The sequence below is a fragment of the Paramormyrops kingsleyae genome, chromosome 22 (assembly GCF_048594095.1).
Source record: "Paramormyrops kingsleyae isolate MSU_618 chromosome 22, PKINGS_0.4, whole genome shotgun sequence".
Lineage (NCBI taxonomy): Eukaryota > Metazoa > Chordata > Actinopteri > Osteoglossiformes > Mormyridae > Paramormyrops > Paramormyrops kingsleyae.
In genome coordinates, this window is record NC_132818.1 from 12,253,077 (window position 1) to 12,273,038 (window position 19,962).

At 41.6% G+C, this 19,962-nt stretch overlaps 1 protein-coding gene and 1 long non-coding RNA gene across 2 annotated transcripts; one reads left to right on the forward strand and one right to left on the reverse strand.

The window, feature by feature from the left end:
• Positions 1-449: 449 nt before the first annotated feature.
• On the reverse strand, positions 450-12,384 carry LOC111833727 (serine protease 27-like). Its single transcript, XM_023792287.2, has 6 exons — positions 12,114-12,384; positions 4,695-4,712; positions 3,793-3,955; positions 1,511-1,779; positions 1,152-1,303; positions 450-1,018 (listed from the first exon to the last, which is right to left on the reverse strand). The coding sequence occupies exons 1-6, from the start codon at positions 12,166-12,168 to the stop codon at positions 692-694; spliced, it is 984 nt and encodes a 327-aa protein (XP_023648055.1). The 5' UTR covers positions 12,169-12,384; the 3' UTR covers positions 450-691.
• LOC111833729 (uncharacterized) lies at positions 12,328-18,614 on the forward strand. The gene is made up of 2 exons (XR_002835824.2): positions 12,328-12,464; positions 17,449-18,614. It is a non-coding gene; the product is annotated as an uncharacterized lncRNA (long non-coding RNA).
• Positions 18,615-19,962: the final 1,348 nt, after the last annotated feature.

The window sequence follows — 19,962 nt, forward strand, 5'->3', positions numbered from 1 at the left end:
AAAGGGGGTGGTACAGAAATCCAGTCTGGAAAATATAAAGCCTTGTATTAGTCAGTGAAAGCATTTTCCAAAGATTGACTATTTTCCATAGATGGTAGAATACAATGCTAGTAATACTTCTTATGTGAGCACTGAAACATAGATCTGAAGTTGATTGACAGTATGTAGACAATTGTAGAGGTCTTGAAAAACAATTGCTGTCATGAAACACCAAAGCAGTTTTTTCCTCTCCAACAGTTAAATTGTATAAATGTATAAATTCACACTTTTAAACATAATGACAGCAGTTCTCATGGTACTCAAAACTGCGTTAAACATTTTAAAGAATGGCAGTCCTCTCAGTACTACAGAATAACACATGGATACCCCACTGTAGAAATGCATCTGGCCATTATGAATGGTGTGAATGCTTTGAGTGTTAATTATGAAATCACAGACACAGTAAAATCTTCAGTACAAGACACTCTTAATGAGTCATGGTTTTATTAGGCGATGAAGAGGAGGAAGTATTACAGTTAACAGTATAAGGGTATGCTTTTATTATTAAGTATTAATGTCGCACAGGCTGAAAGTTAAGATATAATTGCCCCAGAATTTCACAAGACTTTTATTTGTTACATCACTTTGGCATTTGACCTCCAGCACATAGCTGCTCACTGGTGTTTTTTCTAATGCCTAAAATGGTAAATGTTTACAATTTGAGGCAGGGATGCAACAGAGAAGGAGCTAAAGAGAGGAGAAGGGAGAGTAGGAGGAAGTTTGAGGCTCTGGTCATGGAGGAGGAGCTAAGACCAATTTCAGGACATGTGCTGTTACTATCATCTTTGCCACTGGAGGTGAAAGTGACAAAGCCTGTGTTGTTAGGGGTGATGGTGGAGATGATCCAGTTCTGATAATTTGACACCCTGGTGTAAACTCCAGGGAAGTCTGGTTCTGCACATCCGATACCAAAGCTGACAACCCCGGCCAGGACCCAGGCAGAGCCCAGCTGGGTCACCAGTGGACCCCCAGAGTCTCCCTGCAAATACATTCATATCGTAAGTACCAAAATCACCAACCATGAAATTCTTTCATATACCAACACTGAAGCCTGTAAGCACAGGGACAGCTCTCAGTTACATGCCCTGAAAATGACTGTGAAGCTGCTGTACCTGACATGAGTCCTTCCCTCCTTGTAGGAGACCAGCACATAACATGTTGTTCGTGATGTTGATGTTTGCTGTGCCGTAAAGGCAGCTACAGATCCTGTTTCCGACTATAGGAATCTGCACTTCCTGTAGAATCCCAGGTGATGGAAGGGAGACTGGTGTGAAAAAACATTTAGTTATGATGATAAGTGGGCTGACTGTGTTTTACAAAAGCTGACAGACCTGCATTGTGAAGTTTTGAAGGTAAACCTGCTTGAGCAGAGAACATTAAGAGCATTTCTTATAGGTAATGACAAAGATTCACTTTCAGCAATGGAAGGGCTATGGATTGGGCATGGGGTTTGGCGTATTTTCACACTGACCTTGAGAGCTGATGTCGCCCCAGCCAGTGACCCAGATCTCAGTGCCGTTGTAGATGGTGCTGTTACTGGCTGCCAGGCAGACGGGCTGGACGTAGTCGGTGAAGGTCACAGTGGCACTGAGCTGCATTAGAGCGATGTCATTATCGTGTGTCTGACTGTCGTAAAGCGGATGAACGATGACGCGGCTCACGACGCTGCCCTGTCCATTTGGGTTACTTCCCTCCTGGGTCTGCAGACCCACAAACACTTCCCAGTCATGAGGAGATTCACTGCGGTGGACAGAAAATTTTTAAAGACGCTTTTTATGTGAAGCTGAAGAGGATTATTGAGGAATGAATACACCATCGTCATCTTTCACCACAGTGATTCACTTTCTACCCTCATACCTCCAGGGCTAGATGACTCCAATCCCAGCCCCAGTTCTGTGTGTGCATGTGCGCGTGTGCGTGTGTGTGTGTGTGTGTGTGTGTGTATTTTGCACATCCTACATATGATTAAATGGGGTTTCTCATGACCATACAGTGCCCTCCACAATTATGGGCACCCCTTGTAATGATTTGTTAAAAGGGTTAGAAAAAATCCAGCTTTTGGTGAAGTAGCTTCAACTCACACTGAAAAAGTGAGAAAAATCCAACCTTACATTTAAATAAATGTATTCAAAGAGAAACAAAACCTTCATCTAGAAATAATTTTTTAACAAAAACACATGTGCCACAATTATTGGCACCCCTGTAAAATATACTAAACACAATGTAACTGAAGCATGTTTCCCATGCAAATTGTAGATCTTTGAGTTGATTGGGGTGTGTAGGAACCTTCAAGCTGTAATCCATGACTTCCTGATTAACTGAGGTGGAAACATGAGCAGATACAGAGGCCAAATTCCCTTAGTCATGCATCAACGAGGGAAAAATAAGAGAACGCACAAATCAAATGAGGGAGAAGTGTGACGACCTTCCTAAGTCATGGGTATAAAAAAATAATTACTCTCCTGAAAATGCCCATTTGTACTGCCCATAATAAAAAAGTTGTTGTCAACTGGAACTGTTACAAACCTGCCTGGAAGAGGACCCAAGTTTATTTTGCCCCCATACAGTGAAGGGGATCACAAGAGAGGCAAAATAATCGCCAAGGATCTTGGGGTCACCATGTCTCTGGAAAAAACATCAGACGCCACCTTCATGCTAACAGATTATTTGGAGGGTATGCCAGAAAGTAGCCTTGTCTGTCAGTTAACCACAAACGTAAGTGCCTGGAGTTCATGAAACGCTAATACAACTGGAACCCTGTTCTATGGTCTGAGAAACAAAAATGGAGCTTTTTGGCAATCAAAATTCAAGGTGGGTTTGGCGTTAAAAAAAAAAAAAAGAACGGCTATAATGAAAAGAACCAACTGTAACCAAAAGATCTCAACTGTAAAATATGGTGGAGGTTCTGTGATGTTGTGGGGCTGTTTTTCCTCCAAAGGCCCTGGAAACTTTACATGGCATTATGGACTCCATGAAATACCAGGACATTTTAAGTCAAAATTTGGCTGCCTCTGCCAGAAAACAAAAACTGGGCCATCATTGGATCTTCCAGCAGGACAGTGATCCTAAGCACATGTCCAAATCAACACAAAAATGGTTAACTGACCACAGAATCAAGCTTCTGCCATGGCCATCTCTGTCCCCCAACCTGAACTCCACTGAAAACCTGTGGGCTGAGCTGAAGATGAGAGTGTACAGGAGAGGGCCTCGGACCCTGGGTGATCTGGAGAGATTCTGTAAAGAGGAATGCTTGCATAATTCTCCAACCTTGCATAATGTTATACGAGACTCAGTGCTGTTAGACTGGCAAAGGGAGGCTGTACAAAGTATTAAATGCTGGGGTGCCAATAATTGTGGTGCAATTTTTGTTGAAAATAAGTATTTCTTTATGAAGGATTTGTTTTTCTTTGAATAAATTTGTTTCAATGAAAGGTTGGATTTTTGTTATTTTTTTCAGTGTGAGATGAAGGTACTTCACTAACAGGTGGATTTTTTCTGACCCTTTTTACAAATCTTTACAAGGGGTGCCTATAATTGTGGAGGGCATTGTATATTCCTCACAGAGTCTGAAAACATTATGTTACATGAATCAGTGTCTCTGAATTGCCCATAGTTAGTAATGCAGTTTCCTGCAATGGACGGGCATCCCATCCAATGTGTACCCTGGCTTGTGTCCTGTGTTCAGCTCCACTCTGAGACTGACCCGGATAAGCAGCTACAGAAGACAGATGTACATCATGTTTTTTTACTCACCTTCCGATGCAGTGGGCAGCAGTGACCACCCATATACTGTTGATGAGGGATCCTCCGCAGATGTGAGAGCCATTCTGTTTCAGACTGGCCTGCCAGGGCCAACTGCCCGGGGGTGCGTCCTCACCCCCCACTATCTTGGTGTTAAGTGGAGCCTGACCACACACTGGGAGGGGGGAGAGGTGAGCAGGTAAAGAGCTGAACATGAACAAACTGGCGAATTTTTGCTTATTTTAGAGGTTTTTTGACAGTCCAGTGGTGTTACATAGGTACTGAGTCCATGTATTGGAGGGATACAAGAGGCAGGTAGCTTAGCAATAACTTTATTTAGATTATATAACTGAACTGATTGATTCGCAACTGTATTGATGCAGTGCACTATATTGGTACAGGACTTTTGCTGAAGTACTTTATAAGTTTAGGCTTTATGAGTTTATGGCCAATACTCTGCAATATACCATTTAAAGACATTTAACATAGGGTGACCAGATAATCCATGTCAGGGAGGACATTCTGAGCTAGGACAGGAATTGTAAATTACCATTTCAATTAAACTGACCTGGATTTCACTTGAGCACCGAGTTCTTGCTGTGTGCTGATTGGTCAGTCTCCTATGATCATGCATGTGTCACTAATGCTAATGTGAAACAGCTGGATGAGTCTTTCAGTCAAGGAAACAAACCAGTCAAAGCACAAGAAGAGCTGAACTATTTAGCCGAGCACAGGAGCCTTTCAATTTGAAAGTAGTTTGTAAAACCCGAAGTAGCTCAAAGTGTCCTCCCTGACATGGATTATCTGGTCACCCTAATTTAACACATTATTTATTAATAAAAGTAAGTGCAAATGCATTGGCACACAAAGCAGTGGATAACTAAGAAGGAAAGACTGAAACGCAATAAACTTACCATTCTGTGCGAGCGATTCTGCAAAACAAACGGAAAAACTTTTTTATACTAATAAGCAAAGTCAAGGTCAAAGGTCAAAGTTTACTTCTATAGCATATTTAAAAGAACCAAAGTTAACCAAAGTGCTGAACAGGCACAAATTAACAGTAAATAATACAGAAACTAATAAAATGTTTTCAGACATATCAAGGATAAAAATAGAATAAACTATGAATGAATAGCTAAATAACTAAACACCTAGTCAAATAAATAAACAAATAAAAAGGCACACAGACAAATAAATAAATGCACAAATAGACAGACAGACAAAGAAATAAAATGAAATTTTGAGTTAGGAAAGTCAAAGATATCATGGTCCACTTTTATCAAACGCTATTTGAAATAGATGAAACTTTAATGCGGACTTTGATATTTCTACAGACAGGGCAGTTTTTAAAACTATTGCAAACGGTAATAATCTGTATGTCAATGTCGCCTGTCACCTAGTTTCAGGTGATGAGTTCAACCAGGAAATGATATGTGTCCTTTGTGCTGTGTAGTGAGTATGTAAGCTGTCTATGCACTGCACACATAATGAGATTGATGACAGGTCATGCCACCTGTACAAGATACAAGATACAAGATATCTTTATTGTCACTGTACAAGTACAATGAGATGTTTTGATCATCCTGTAGAAGCCTCAATAAAAACTACACAAGGCAGAGAGAGAGAGAGAGAGAGAGAGAGGTAAGGAGCGTGCACTGATACAGTGCATGTGTGAGGTAATTTTCCAGTGGCTGGAATGCCAATCCAACTATACAAGCTAAAAGAAAATTTAACGAAAAAAAGAAATAGTATATAGCAATGTACAATTACAAATACACAGTATAAAAGTATAAGAAGAATATTGCACATGAGTTATTGTACTGCAAGATAATGATCATAATCAATAGTATTGCACGGTATAATGGATTTCATAGAACATAATAGTGGTGATGAGATTAATGTGATAGCAGCTTCATCGTACAGTCAACATAGGTAGTTGAATGATGGCTAGGAGCCAGGACAGTTATAGTACATATTCTGGGTGTGTAGTGCCTGATGTCTGTGGTGTGGAAAGTCTCAGTTCAGTTTCGTGTGGTGCTGTTGTGAATGAGGGGATGAGCCCAGTATGTTTAGCAGTGTGACAGCCTGGGGTAGAAACTGTTCTGCAGTCTAGCTATGTGAATGTACAGGGATCTGTAATGTTTGCCAGTCGGCATAAGTGTGAAAAGTTTGTGCCCAGGGTGGGCTGGATCACTGCAGATGTTCCTGGCTTTGCAGTTACAGTTTGCAGTTACAGCAGTTACTGTTGCGAGGCAGTGATCCTTTGAGCTGTTTTGATGATGCTCTGGATGGCCTTCTTGTTCTCGGAGGTACTGTCTGGGTACCATGCTGTAATGCAGTATGTGATGATGGACTCTATGGCACACTTGTAGAAGTTGACCACCAGCTGTTGTGGAAGTTGTGCTTTCTTTATGCTTCTCAGTAAGTGAAGCCTCTGAAGTTCTTTTGTATTTGTTGACCAGGACAGGTCACGGCTGATTTACACACCAAGAAATCTAAAGTTCTGGACAGACTCCACCTTCTAGCTGCTGGTGTTGATAGGTTGATGGTCCTTATCTGTCAATCTCCTGAAGTCCAGGATCAGCTCCTTGGTTTTCTTCAGGTTGAGGGAAAGTTTGTTGTCCCAGCTCCTGCTCTCCAGGTTCTCAACCTCCTCTCTATAGGCTGACTAGTTTGACATCAGGCCTCACAGTGGTGTCATCTGCAAACTTGATTACGATGTTGGAATCATGAATGGGTTTGCAGTTGTGTGTGAAGAGGGAGTATAACAGAGGACTTGGCACACAGCCCTGTGGTGCTCCAGTGTGTAGTGTCAATGCAGTGGAGGAGTGCTTGCCCATGTGTACAGTCTGTGTTTTGCTGGTGAAAACGTCCAGAATTCAATTAGTCAGGTATGTGTTGAGGTTCAGGTTGATGCTAAGTTTTGTAGCCAGCTTGTTTGGGGTGTTGGTGTTGAAGGCGTAGCTGTAGTCAATGAACAGCATCTATACATAACTGTCTTTCTGTTCCAGATACAATAGGCCAGTGTGAAGGGCCAGTGAGGCAGCGTCCTCAGCTGACCTGTTTGCCCTGTAAACAAACTGGTGTTGGTCCCCGGAAGGTGGAATGTTTTTTTTTTATGTGAGTTAGGACCAATCTTTCAAAGCACTTCATGATCATGGGGATCAGGGCCACTGGACGATAGTCGTTCAGGGACCTGACCGCTGCTGGTTTTGGAACAGGGATGATGGTAGCAGTCTTGAGGCAGATGGGAACGATGGCCTGTTCTCAGATGTTGAACAGGCTGGTGAACACTGGTGCTGCCAACTGTCCCACGCAGTGCTTCAGGACCCACCCTGGAACCCCTTCCGGGCCAGCAGCTTTGTTGGGGTTGATGTGGCTTAGGGTCCTTCTCACCTTGTGTGGTGCCAATGTTAGAGAAGATGATGGGCAGTGGTAGCTTGTCAGGGAGAGATGGGTGAACTCCGTTTGTTAGGCTGCAGCTGCTGTTGCCTTTGTAGTCTGTGATGGACTTTATGCCTTGCCACATACAACGGAAGTCTGACCTGTTGAAGTGCTGCTCTATTCACATTTTGTAGTGGCGCTCTGCCTCTCTGATGCAGTGGTGAAGCCAGAAAATTATCAGTGGGGTGGCCAGGGTGGGACCAGAGGCATCTAAATATGAATATAAGGCATCTTGAAAATAAGGGAATATTTAGGTTAGATGCTTCCCAGGTTAGATGCCTCCCATGTGTCTTGCAGCTGCAGAGAAAAGTTCTGCCTCTAAAGAAATGAAATTCTGGGCAAGGAAAAAATACCAGAATAATGTAGATATTCTGGGGGTGGCCAAAAGGCTGACCAGGTTTCTGTCTAAGGTGGCCACAGCCACCCCTTGCCCCCCCTTGCCCCTTGGTCCTAGTAGTGATAACATTCTCCATACAGAAGATGATGTAGGCTAACACAGAGAAGGCATAGGCATTTAAGTCTATGTGGCTGTCCAGAGTGGCTTCTTCCATAAACAGGTCCCAGTTTCTGCTGTTAAACCACTCTTGTAGTTCGGCTATGACTGTCTCAGACCAGACATTTATGGTCTGTACTGTGGGCTTTGTCCTGGCAATGCAGGGTTTGTATGCAGGAGTCAGGAACAGTGCAATGTGATCCAACTGGTCGAGATGGGCGGAGAGCGACGCTATGTAAGCGTTTGCTACGTTACAGTAAGCATACTTCCATGCATTATTTCCGCTGGTTGCAAAATCAACAAAGTTGTAAAATTTGGGAAGCACAGACGTAAGGTTGCTATGATAAACAGTTTTGCAGTTCAATGGGTTCAATTTTCTGAAATCAGTGATTCTTACACATTAACCTTTACACATTAACCTTTACACATATGCTTAACCCCTGTTGTCATGTCCTGTCCGCCATGTCTGCCTGACCCTCCTGTCTCCTCCCTCACATGGACCTGATAGGCCATATCTGATGCTGTTTGTCTCGTCCTCCATCCTTGCTAGTCCGTGCCCATTCTAGCACTGTCATTTAGCCCCTCGCGGATTTGATAATCACCATTTCCTGTTTGTTTACATTAATGTATCATTCTGCTGCCCTCTGGAAGGCCTTACGGATCTATTGAGATGCGCACTGCTAAAAAGCTTCTACCCGAGCACAATCAAAGAACCTCCCCCGCCTCCCAGGGCATCAATGGAACAAAAATGCAATATCCTGGGGACTCATTATTGTAAATAGCACCATTCTGAAACTATTTATATACTCCCACCTTGTATAGGCATGCCCAAAGAAACACTCAAAGTTTATTGGCCCGTATTGCTAGTGTTCTTATTTTGAATGTGTGTAGCTTAATGTGCAGAGTTATGCTAGTGTTGTGTTGAATCTGTTTCAGAGGACACACCTAATTTCGTTGTGCATTCGTGCAATGACAATAAAATGTATTCTATTCTATTCAACATAAAACCCCGTTTCATTCGCCAAACGCCTGCCCTCGAGTTCTTCGTCCCGCTCATTATAACGAGACACGAATTCTTACCTCGATATAACAAAATACGAGATTATCTCGTTATAACGAGATATTAAAGTATCCGGTTATAACGTCATATGGAATAATCTAATCAAAACAATAAAATCTTGCGGTAATGTAATACTAATTTATCTGGTTAAAATAAGAATCTGAACGATTTAGTTAACACGCGTTTCTCCTTATAACGTAATGAGTTATGTTATGTTAGCCTATGTTTTATGTTGATTCGTTTACATAACTTGATCACGTTTTACTTTGTGCTGGGGACGAGATACTGCGAGTTTTAGGTTAGTAAATTTATTTGTTGAAATCTTTGTAATGAAGCATATTGTGTCTCCCATTCCATCTTGAATAATATTCTTCTATATCCGACAAGTACCCAAAGTTTCATCCAAATCTACGGTAGAATTTAGGAATTATGCTGAGGGATCGCTTTATCCCCACTGATGTCATTGTGCTCGAAGTCCATTCTCCACTCCGCCCCCCTCCACACAACTTGGTACCTCGTCTGAACACTGTGTTGGTTTGCACTATCTGCTCATTCATTCGCACGAGCTGTTCATGTTATACATTGTAAATCTCCTGTTTGCATCAATGCATCTTTTCATATTTCCTAGCACGATCTCATTCTCATTGTACTTCCTCTCCGCACCTAAGCCACGGACCACCTCGTAGGCCTATACTTGCTTATTTTCATATCTGTCATTTATTATAATTTATTGTATGTTTTAATTACACCTGGTTAGATGTTAACTGCATTTCAGTATGTACTCGGCAAATTTATATATAAGCCAGTATCACTATAAGTCGCCGTAAAACGTTTTTCTCGTTATATGTTAATTTCGACATATTAACTTAATTATGTCGAAATAATGACAAACATTTCGTTTTATCTTGGTGGCAGCAATTCGCTGCCGTATCTTTCATGTAAATGTGAACCTCTTGTATTTGGTATCTGATGTAAAATTATTTAAAATATGAAGGAATTAAGCGCGATAAAATTCTTTCCGATTCATAACACTCGACTTCGACAAGAACATTTGCTATGTTGGTAACACTGCTTGACGGGGTACGGCTTACAAATACTTAGTAATAACTCATGCATTTACTACTGAACAGAGCTGGAAATTTCAGGCCCAGAAAGTAAAAATCCAGTCCAAGATTTTGCTTCAACCAAGCAGCTGAGAACTCTGTGTCTGTGACTCTTTATGCTCAAATGGTTGGTTGAAACAAAATCTTACTTTACTTTCTGGACCTGAAATTTCCACCTCTGCTACTGAAGTACAAATCATGAACAAAAATAGTAACTGCTTGGGATTAAAGATGCATCATAATTCATTGATTACTTAAACGCACGTGATTACTATGAGTACTGAAGCGCTGAGTTCGGTTTAAATAGCCTAATGTCTACTGCGCAGATCCGCATTTATAGGGTGATCCAGGGGCGTCACTAGGTTTTAAGGACAGGGGGGGCTTAGCCCCCAAGAAATGCACACGATATGAACAAACGTAGCGCATGAGCACAAAATTTCACAAGCAGAAAACAAAGACTGAGAAATTGCTTTTCAACTTTTTTGGACAGATTAAACATCAAACGCCACCAATAGATTTGTTGTTTTATTTATGCTTTTTAATACAGTACAACAAGAAAACACAGGAAATGTGTTTGCTGCATTAACAACAAGAAAAAAACTGAAAATAAAGTACATAATTTTTATGGCTGCAATCACCAGTTACTTGGTGGGTGGAAGCATCAAAGAATGCCGTCTGTTTTTAAGAGTGGCAAATCGGTCAATCACTCTGTTGTGACTCAGATGCTGAAGCGTGTCTCGCAGAGTTATTTAAACGGTCCTGCGAAATTTCTGTTCGGTCCCGCCGACCCCAGGGGGTTAATTACATGGGACACTCTGCTGTTAGCTGGAGCTACAGTAACTAATTGTTATTACCAGCAGTGATGAAGACTTACTTTCTTGAAAAACTTGCGTATAGGCATGTTGTCTATGTGTGCAGCATGTACACTAGTGTGTCCGCAGGTGTAGATGCAGCGGAGTGTAAAGTAGCAGTGAAAACGTGTACTGGATTTTCAGTAATGTGGGCGTTCCCTATGAACAACTGGAACGGATTGGATAACGAAGCACTGACGCTACCTTAACACTGTTACAGATTTAGAATTAAGAATTTAGAATTAAGTGATCAGTGGTTATTGTCAACACACCACAGTACACAACAATGAAATGTGACCTCTGCATTTGACCCATATGTGACTTTCGTGACATAGCAGGGGGCAGCTAATTCAGCGCCCGGGGCGCAGTGCTTGGGGATGGTACCTTGCTCAGGGTACCTCAGTGGTGAGTTGCTGGTGGGGGATTTGAACCTGCAATCTTTCAATTACAAGTGCGTTACCCTAACCATCAAGCCACCACTGCCCACTATTTATGATCATATTCAAGTGAATAGTGACAGGTTTATATTATTATTTATTTAAACTCATATTCCTGCGTCGTTATATTGAATTTGTCTGCAATTTTTGTAAAAAAAATAAATAAAAAATAGGGTAAGTAAAAAAAAAAAAAAAACTTGAAAAAACACCAAATTATTTAGGGGGGGCTTAAGAATATTTTAGGGAGGCTTCAGCCACCCTAAAATAGGCCTAACGACGCCACTGTGGTGATCTGTTGATGCATTTCAAGGTCTTACTGGAATATGTAAATAAAAAGGCCTACTAATAAAAACGAAGCGCGATTACCGCTGATATATATTTAACAAGAATATAGCGCACACAGAATTTTCAATTTTTTCAAGTTTTGTCTTTGTATGTCTATAGATATGTGCAGTTACGTTTACTGCATTTGAAGTTTTTTTTGTTCTAAGTAGCCTACAGTTCAACTTAAATATTTATTTAAAAATTTGAATTGTTTTAACATTTTTACTCTTTTATCGCTTTTCATCGGCTAACTGATGTTTATCGGATGTTTAATTGACTGCATTTAAATCCCAGCGAGCCTTTTCTTATTTTAAAGTATCATAACCATTGTGTCATATTATTTGGAAAGCACGTCTGTCTGAACATCTAATACACCAGAAAAAGTCAAGATTCATTCTACACTAGAATGGCAGAAAACTGAATATTAATAATTTGCTTGTTTGGTGCAATGGGTGCTATCGCTTTAAAGACAAAAAAAATTGTTTACATCTCGACGAGGATAATTAATATAAATACAATTGGGTATGACAGGCCTATTTAATGACTGTTCATACGCTATTAGCTGTGTACCGCTGTAGGCATATAGTAAGTGAAAGGTTAGGATGCACGGTTCATGAGTACCTGCAGCCAGGAGAATTACCGCCGCTGCGGCGTAGGCGCTCTTCCACACAGTCATTTTATTCCGCTTCCCGGTATCTTCAATCAAAATTTTAAAATACTTTCTCCTTGTCTGCTGATTTTTATCAGCTCGTTTTTTTTATTTATATATTTACTAGTTTATTTTAAGTAAGCTATAGTATCCTATCTAAAAATCAAATATATGTGCGTAGTTTGACACAGAAGAGCGTCAGCTTCTCGGTAAAAGAGAGCTTGCAGCTAGGCCTATATATCTAAGTACTGTGAGAGAAACCAGCCCCATTTTGCCACGCCGTTAGTCTGCGGTCCACGCCTTTCCCGGGGGCCTCACCCAAGGTCAGGTTCATTTCTCGGATCATTATTTGATCGGCTCAATACTGAAATAAGGGGATGGGGGTAGGCGGCTAATCCAGCTGGTCTTGTTTGGGTATTAATACACATATTAACTTGAACGGGAGAGAACTTTGGTTGGGGGAACCTGATTAAAATGATACGTGTGCGGAAAGACAGGGGTAACTGATCATTTATCTTTATATGAATAAATGTAGCCTGCGCACTCTCACAAACGTGTTTCCAGCAGGTGTAACGAGTAAATCGCGAGCAATTGGTGTTCAGCAAATATTTTGTAATAAACGTGTGCTAAACATGGGGAAGTGCTAAACATCTGTAAGTCGGTACTGTAAAGTCTCTCGTACTTTTACAAAATTAGGTGAAATACCATACGTAAGTTTTGGGCTCCTCAGGTATTGTATAGCGTTGCTGTCTTCGTTTTGCTCTGTACAGTGAATTTTTGTTTTCTAAACATTGTTATCCACATTTTTGCAAGTAAAACATCGCCGGTATTTAATGCCTGGTTGTTTTGAGTTTACTTGTTTTCAATTATGGACACTGACCCCGAGAAAACCAAAGACTTCGTTGGTTTTTACGGTAAGTCTTGTTGCCATTAATTAAAGATGTAATATTTTAAATGCCTGAACTACGGTGACTTTAATACCAGGGATTATTCACTGCTCATGCAGATATTTAAGATTTTGCCCTCAGTGTAGACTATTGGAAAAGAATTGGTTTAATCGTTTGATTTACATCTTCTTGAAATGCCAAATGCATGCAGGGACGTACGTTTCATACTAACGTTTGGGGGTCGCGAAGGATATATTGGGGTTAGTGGTGCGACGTCACGTCGGTCTGCATAGCTACAGTTATTTTTTTATTAGTAAACTGATGCTGTTACATTTACCATATGTAAAAAGTCACATTCATCCTTCCATTTTTACTCATATTCATTTTCTCCCATAAAAACATCATAAGTTTCCGGGCAAACACAACAATTAAACGTAAAATAGCAACTATGACCTTCCCCTATAGAGATCCACAGAGGTAAATACAGAGGATCGGTTGAGTACCGAGGTGAAATCGGTTCTAGGTTGGCTCTTCGACAGATATTCAGATCCACACTCCCCACACCTAGCGGCAGTGTTTCACTCACGCTAACAGGTGTTATGCCGAAAAAAGCATCCGTAGAACAGGGTTCTTCAATTCTGGACCTCGATTCCAAATCCAGTCCGTGTTTTCAGTTCTCCCAGGTAGTTGTTTAATAATTACTGATTCTGATTGGTCAGAGGCTTCACGCCTGACTGACAGGTAAAGGAAGGCTGGAAAACCAGCAGTGCTCGGACCTCGAGGACCGTGAGTTGAATAACCCTGCCGTAGAATGATGTCTTTGGAGCACGCACCACTGAAAACAGCGAAAGGAAAGCTCTTTTTTGTAGTGCGTGAAAACGATCGTTTCTGTTTATGTAAACTCATAAAACGTATGCAACATATCATACGACACTATATATTTTGTTGAAATACAGATATACAACATATAAACAAATATATATGTGGATCTGAAAACTGCTACTTAATACTTCGGCTATCTCACGCATGTTAATATTGATTCAAAACTTCAAAACAGACATGAACTTGGCAACATAACGCCTGTTACATTATAAGTGTGTATCAGATGCACAGTAACTGTTCTTTTCACGAAGAAAAAAAAATATTGTTCAGTCTTTTAAAGACGTCTGTGGTCTCGTTAGAATGTATGGCTAAAATAGTGTTGCACCATGTAGCTCAGATGACACTTACTGTCTACAAACTGTATTAAAAACGTGTTTGCTGCTGGGGTCAGTGCAAATGAATGTAATGAAGAAGGGGGCGTGGGGATATATTTTTCATGTACTTGATGGTGGAAGCTACAGAAATCCAAAATTAAAGGGGATGCCTTTTTCGGCAACCAGCTGCCAGAAACGGCATCCCCTGTTAAATCTGCCTGTATTGTAGCTACACCCGTGAAACTTGCACAGGTTAATTAAATGGTAAATGGACTGCATTTATATAGCGCTTTTCTACTCCTACGAGTACTCAAAGCGCTTTACAATTCATGCCTCACATTCACCCAGTGGCGTCGTTAGACCTATTTTAGGGTGGCTGAAGCCTCCCTAAAATATTCTTAAGCCCCCCTAAATAATTTGGTGTTTTTTTCAAGTTTTTCTTTTTTACTTATCCTTTTTTTTTTTTTTTAACAAAAATTGCAGACAAATGCAATATAACGACGCAGGAATATGAGTTTAAATAAATAATAATATAAACCTGTCACTATTCACTTGAATATGATCATTAATCTGTTGGTTCCTTTCACTTTACAGTGTTAAGGTAGCCTCAGTGCTTCGTTATCCAATCCGTTCCAGTTGTTCAGTTGTCATTATGGAAAATCCAGTCCACGTTTTCACTGCTACTTTACACTCCGCTGCATCTACACCTGCGGACACACTAGTGTACATGCTGCACACATAGACAACATGCCTATACGCAAGTTTTTCAAGAAAGTAAGTCTTCATCACTGCTGGCAATAACAATTAGTTGGCTGCAGCTAACAGCAGAGAGTCCCATGTAATTAACCCCCTGGGGTCGGCGGGACCTAACATAAATTTCGCCGGACCGTTTAAATAACTCTGCGAGACACGCTTCAGCATCTGAGTCACAACAGAGTGATTGACCGATTTGCCACTCTTAAAAACAGACGGCATTCTTTGATGCTTCCACCCACCAAGTAACTGGTGATTGCAGCCATAAAAATTATAAACAATTATAAAACAATAAATCTATTGGTGGCCTAAGATGTTTAATCTGTCCAAAAAAGTTGAAAAGCAATTTCTCAGTCTTTGTTTTCTGTTTGTGAAATGTTGTACTCATGCGCTACGTTTGTTCATATCGTGTGTATTTCTTGGGGGCTAAGCCCCCCCCCCTCCCGCCCCCGTCCTTAAAACCTAGTGACGCCCCTGACATTTAACAATGCACGACAAACAGTACCATGACAGACGAACACAACGAGCATGTCACTCAATGAGAATGAATGATGCAACCGACTGGCTGCTTCTAGCGCCGAGGTGGTTAAAATGGTACGGTCCACACTAGGGGTGTCTGCCTTCATATCAAGGTGAGGTTAATTTTTCGGCATTACACCTGCATAAAGCAGTAGAAAGAGGCCCGCGTGGCTTAACAGGTGTTCCGGGCAATTCAGTTTCCCCATGTTTCCCCTTAAAATGCACGTTCACGAGCTAATTTGAAATCATCACGCCAGATGGCAGTGTTTCGAGAATTTCAATCCGGATTTGAAGCCTTTTTATATACATAAATATTCCGTTCATAATACACGTTTTAAACGTCAGGTAACCACGATTCTATTTCTTTCCTGCTCATATATGTCCTTGTGTATTATACCAGATTTATATGTGGAAAAAAGACATGGGCAAAATAGCTTCCCCAGCTATAACATATAAACAGTAATTCACAGGCACAACATTAAGCACACTGTTTTACCATGTACAATAATTTATTCTTGAACATATTTTTTAAAACTTTGAAATTTGAACCTAAGAATCATTTTCATCCTAATAACACATCTTGAATGTCTCAGACATTTTTATTCACACAGCATAAAAAAAATCCAGGTCTGTTGACTGAAAATAAAGAAAAATCTTGAATGTGTAGACCTATATTTCCATACAACACAAACACACTAATCCAGCTCCGTTGAATTAAAATAAATAAAAATAAATATATCTTCAGTTTTGCAGTACTTTTATTGTACATAACACCCACACACACAAGTAATGGCCGGCTGAATTAAAATAAATAAAAACCACAACGCAAAGCAACATTCAGGTCTCACAATGCAACATTCAGGTCTTTAATTAAAATAAATAAATTTTCAAAATAGTACCCTGAATTGTTCTGGCCTTTTTATTAACACCACACACAAAAAAAGTCCAGGTCTGTCGGCACAAGACAGATGGAACCACCTGTCACATCCAATACAGGGAATCTGGGTGAAAGTAGAAATTATTGACATAGTAAAAATAATAATAAAAACATCCTAGCTCATATAATTTGAACTTTTTTGGCTCAACCTCAGTGACATCCTAATAGAAGCAGAACTATGCTGAAAATACTTATTTGACAGTAACCATTGTTATGGTTATACTAATGTCTTTCATGTAAGTACCTAATTAGCAGTAGTTCCATAGCACATATAAATAAATTAAAACTGAACATTTTAAGTGTGAAGGAAAATGTTCTATTCTTAGATAAGCTAAAAGAAAAGCTGTTAGTAATGTAGCTATCCGTCTTTGTGTCCAGTAGGTATTACTGAGTAAAATGTAAAGTGAATATATTAATTCTGCCATACCCATGAGTTGTCGCCATCTATTTCACCACAGATAGAACACACTTCACTCAAGGTTACAAGGTCACACTCTGTACAGTTTACATCAGCTTCTTATAGAATCCTAATGATTACATTCTCTATGCATTATGAAGTGCTAAATAATATTCCATAATGCTTGTGCTTGCATGCTTACTGTAGCCAAGGAAGCCCATTCCATAAACCTCCTGGCACAGATTTTGTGCTGGGGTTATTGCCAGAGGAAGTCTGTAATTCTGCAGTTACTGAGTTGAGGCTGAGTTCCTGTTGTTCTTAAACATTTCCACTTTGCAGTAATACCACTTACAATTGACCATGGAATATCTAGAATTTTCACAAACTGACATGGCAAATGGGCAGTGGGCAGTTGTATACAGTCATGTACAACTGCACGGGACATAGGCAACCCCACCCTCCACGAGTCTCCTGCTGCCTTGCAGGATAGGTTTTGACAAACCAAAGGCTAGGGTGTTAACAAGGCACCTGAATGGGCGAAGCACCTTTCTGAGGTAGGTGACCGGCAAGGGCGGAAGAGTTCCTGGTCGAACTTAACGTCTACATGTTCACGACCAGGGCGAGTCACCTAGTGGAGGAGATCGGCTGTGGTCAAAGCTTGGAGAGGAGATGGACACCACCAGGCGACAATTGCCCAAGATACACCCATGATGCACGAAATCAACTATTCCATACCGGCTCCCGCATCATTGCTTCTGCTGTCTTCTCTCTGAGCCGCCGGAGGTTGTTGCGCACTTCTTGAGCCTGGTGCGCGTTGCCGGGCAGGGACATTTCCTTCAGGAGGTCCCTGCTCCGGTAAACGAGGGCATGGGCAGCTGAATCCTCCCAGACCTCGGGCTGCCGCAGCCAGTAGAGCATCTCATCGGTGAGCTCGAGGTACTCTTCATCAGTGAGGGCGGAAGCCTTTTCCTCACCGGCTTTAGGCTTCTTCTGTGGGAGGTCTGTCATGAACGATCGCGGTGCACGGAACTGGGAAGCAGGAGAGGAAGACAAAGGATCGGGTAACACGGATTTTATCGGGAGACGGCGCAGGGACATGTAACAAACCAAGGAACGCGCAACACCACACCATCAGACTACTGGACTTCAATGACAGACCTAGAGAAACAGACTCTAACATGGACTAAAATACACAGGACTCGATGGAAAAACAGGAAACAGTGGACATAACAAGTTTGATTCCACACGAGGTTAACGAGGGGGCGTGGCACACAGGAGGATCGGATAAGCAGGACATGACAATACTTCAACGTTGAAACAATAACACAATGCTATCTGGGTTACAAAGCTTTTCCGCTTGCCACTTTCTTCGTTTGTTGTGTCTTTGCTCGCAGGTCTCGAAGTGAATGTCTACCAGCCAGGGGCACGTTTTCCTGCTTTTGGGAAAGGCACCCTGAGGAGGGAGTTTAGAGTAAGCCATTTTAATGGAGGTAGGGGTTCTGTAGGTAAAAACTGTCTGAGGAAAAAATATATGTATATATAAAATTTGTGTGCGTGTATGTGTGTGTTTGTGATGAGGTATAGTCATTGTATGTGTTTTTTTAATACAGTGCTAAATGGTAAAATACATGGTGTTACATAACATCTTTTTAATTTACTGCAACAACATTGATTGAACCTTTTTATTGCAATAATTTTATGATATTCACGGTATGTATTGTTTTTTTATGCAGACACTGAAATAAAGCATGGGCAGAAGCATCTGCCTTTGCGTTTACACTGCCTCCCAGTGGTGAGACTCCCATAATACACCACAATTAGGCAGTTAACACCTTATTCTTGATTTTAGCAGAAGCCTGAAGGTGAGGAGGCCATCATCCACACAGCCCTAAGCAGCTGTCCTTGTGGGCCACAGGATTATGGGAATGACCTCTCAGTTTGTTTCCAGAAAATTCATTTAATTTATCTGACGTTTTTACTGAAAGCAACTTACAGTAGGGCTGTCTAGATGTTGTTGGACTGTCTTGGCTGACACACCTCTTCAACATAGCATGGAGGTTGGGGACAGTAAGTTTGGATTGGCAAGCAGTGGTGGTGGACCTGAGGATGTGCTCTAACTTCAGGGGGATCACACTCCTCTGCATGCCTCCCTGGGAAGGTCTATGCTGGGGTACTGGAGAGGAGGGTCCGCCTGTTGGTTGAGCCTCGGATCCAGAAGGAACAATGCAGATTCCGTCCTGGTTGTAGAATGCTGGACCAGCTTCTCGGGGGTCCTGTGGGGTGTGCTTCAGGAGTAAAGGGTATGGGGTCTGCTGTTGCAGGCCATCAGGTCCCTGTGTAAATGGAGCGAGAGTTTGGTTTACATTCCCAGTAGTAAGTCAGACTTGTTCCTGGTGGGTGACCTCAGGATCTCGTCTTTGCTTTTTGCAAATGATATGGTCCTGTTAGCTTAATCAGGCGGTGACCTGCAACATGCACTGGGGTAGTTTGCAGTTGAGTGTGAAGTGGCCGTGATGAGGATCAGCACCTCTAAGTCTGAGACCAAGGTTGTGAAACGGAAACGGGTGAGGGAAGAAGGGAGCGGGAGATTGATAGATGGATTGGTGCAGTGTCGACCTTAATGAGAATGCTCTACCATTCTGTTGTGGTAAAGAGAGAGCTGAGCCAAAAGGCAAAGCTATCGTTTTACCAGTCAATCTATATTCCTACCCTCACCTATGGTCACAAGCTTTGGGTAGTGACAGGGTGTTTGGGCTCAGCCCTTGAGATAGGGTGAGGAGCTCGGACATTGGTTGGGGGGGGTCTTAAAGTACAGCTGCTGCTCCTCTGCATTGAAAGGAACCTGTTGACATGGTTCGGGTATCTATCTAGGTTGCCTCCAGGATGTCTCTCTAGGGAGGTGTTTCGGGCATGTCCAACCGGGAGGAGGCCCCGGGGCAGATCCAGGACACGTTGGAGAGATTATAGCTCTCTGCTGGCCTGGAAGCACCTTGTATGTGTGGAGCTGGAAGAGGTGGCTCTGATATGCTCATACTCAAACTTCACCCCATCTGGTGTATTTCACTGCTAATGGGATCTCTAGACTCAAGATTTGCTCACTAATTCACTCGTTCTAGCAAAGTTAGAATAAAA

Bases quoted from the DNA above. Each gene is read 5' to 3' on its own strand.
- LOC111833727 (XM_023792287.2), bottom strand. From the start codon at position 12,168: ATGACTGTGTGGAAGAGCGCCTACGCCGCAGCGGCGGTAATTCTCCTG. The intron at 1,780-3,792 runs GTGAGTAAAAAA...TGTCCACCGCAG, and splicing joins GCTGCCCACTGCATCGGAAG to TGAATCTCCTCATGACTGGG. The intron at 1,304-1,510 runs GTCAGTGTGAAA...TTTTCACACCAG, and splicing joins GGGCGACATCAGCTCTCAAG to TCTCCCTTCCATCACCTGGG.